The 1,692-nt window shown below is 52.8% G+C and overlaps 1 protein-coding gene across 1 annotated transcript in view; it reads right to left on the reverse strand.

Annotated features, from left to right (window-relative positions):
- Window positions 1-136: 136 nt before the first annotated feature.
- LOC107199237 (olfactory receptor 14J1-like) overlaps window positions 137-1,692 on the reverse strand; it is a 2,343-nt gene continuing 787 nt past the window's right edge. The window contains exons 2-3 of the mRNA XM_015616576.3: window positions 1,104-1,602; window positions 137-318 (exon numbers count right to left, since the gene is read on the reverse strand). Of these exons, the coding sequence (XP_015472062.2) occupies window positions 177-318; window positions 1,104-1,602 (641 nt within the window). The 3' untranslated portion in view covers window positions 137-176. The remainder of the gene's footprint in view (window positions 319-1,103; window positions 1,603-1,692) is intronic.

Below are 1,692 nucleotides of genomic sequence, written 5' to 3' on the forward strand. Positions count from 1 at the left end.
TGTGGCCACAGGGAAGGTGGAGAGAGGAACAAAATGAGAAATGACACAAACAATGACATTTTATTGAAGACAATTTTAAAACATACAACTAAGAGAAAAAACCTCCTAAATGAAACCACCAAGAAGTATCAAAAATAAGTTTTATTACAAGTGATTTGCAGGAATTGGCCAGCAGTTTAATGTTTCTGAAATGATCCAGTCATCATTCTCCACACTGCAGCCTTGAGCTCCTGGTTCCTCAGGCTGTAGATGAGGGGGGTCAGGGCTGGAGGCACCACCGAGTACAGAACTGACACTGCCAGATCCAGGGATGGGGAGTGATATAAATAAGCCCTACCTGCAGTCCATGTTCCGCAAGTGTTCTCTCCAGTTCTCTCCAGCCTCTGTTCCAGGTGTTCCGGTTCTGAACCCGTGCCAAGCTGTTCCCTCGTTGCTCCCGTCCAGCTGCTCCCGGGGTCGGGGACGCCCCGGCGGCCGGAGCCGCTGGCCGGGTTTTACACGTGTTTCTTCCCAGCCTCTGTTCCAGGTGTTCCAGTTCTGAGCCTGTCCTGAGCTGTTCCCTCATTACTCCGGTCCGGCCGCACCCGGGGTCGGGGATGCCCCGGCACGACAACTGAAGTTAGGGGATTTCCAACATGGCGACCGGAGGCTTCCCGAAGCGGCGGTGGGGAAGGAGGACCTCCCGAAATGGCGATTGGGGCTTATGTAAATCAGCTGCCGAGAAACACCACCTCGGACAGAAAACCCGATCTACGGAGCATCGGAACGCTGAATAAAGAAACTGAAAGGGATGCCCTAAGGTCGGGATCAAGGGACACTACCCACCAACCCCGCTTTCCTCGCCATGACCGCAAAGAGACTCGCTAGGGGTGACACCCCTGGACTTTCAAACCAAAGGAGGTCCGGGTTTACCCGTGAGAGCGGAGATCCCGGTTTAGTCTACATTGCACCCCGTGGGCAGAGTCGGATTTTTTTTTCTTTGAGCCTCTTCAGGGAGTGGCGGCGGTGTGCGCGTGGCCCGTCGGGCCCCACCTACAGCTGCTTCCAAATAAAGGCTTTAAAACAAGAGAAGAAGGTCTCCTGGCCCTGCTTTTATCAGGGAGGAGATGGAGTGGGGCTTCAAGTGAGCAAACATAACAGTGCTGAGGAACAGGGAGACCACAGTCAGGTGAGGGAGGCAGGTGGAAAAGGCTTTGTGCTGTCCTTGCTCAGAGGGGATCCTCAGCACAGCCCTGAAGATCTGCACATAGGAGAAAACAATGAACACAAAACAACCAAATACCAAACAGACACTGACTGCAATGAGCCCAAGTTCCCCGAGAGAGGATTTGGAGCAGGAGAGCTTGAGGATGTGTGGGATTTCACAGAAGAACTGGCCCAGGACATTGCCATGGCACAGGGGCAGGGAAAATGTATTGGCCGTGTGCAGCAGTGAACAGAGAAAGGCACTGGCCCAGGCAGCTGCTGCCATGTGGGCACAAGCTCTGCTGCCCAGGAGGGTCTCGTAGTGCAGGGGTTTGCAGATGGACACGTAGCGGTCGTAGCACATGATGGTGTCACAATCCGCAAGGTGGGATTCGTGATGTGGTTCTTTTAGTCGGTCTTAGAGTACAAAAGATTATCAGCAAACCAAGGACTTAAACAACAAAACACACTTTATTGAGTGCTCAACAGCACTAATACGCGATAGAG

Source organism: Parus major, unplaced genomic scaffold, assembly GCF_001522545.3.
Source record: "Parus major isolate Abel unplaced genomic scaffold, Parus_major1.1 Scaffold518, whole genome shotgun sequence".
Classification (NCBI taxonomy): Eukaryota; Metazoa; Chordata; class Aves; order Passeriformes; family Paridae; genus Parus; species Parus major.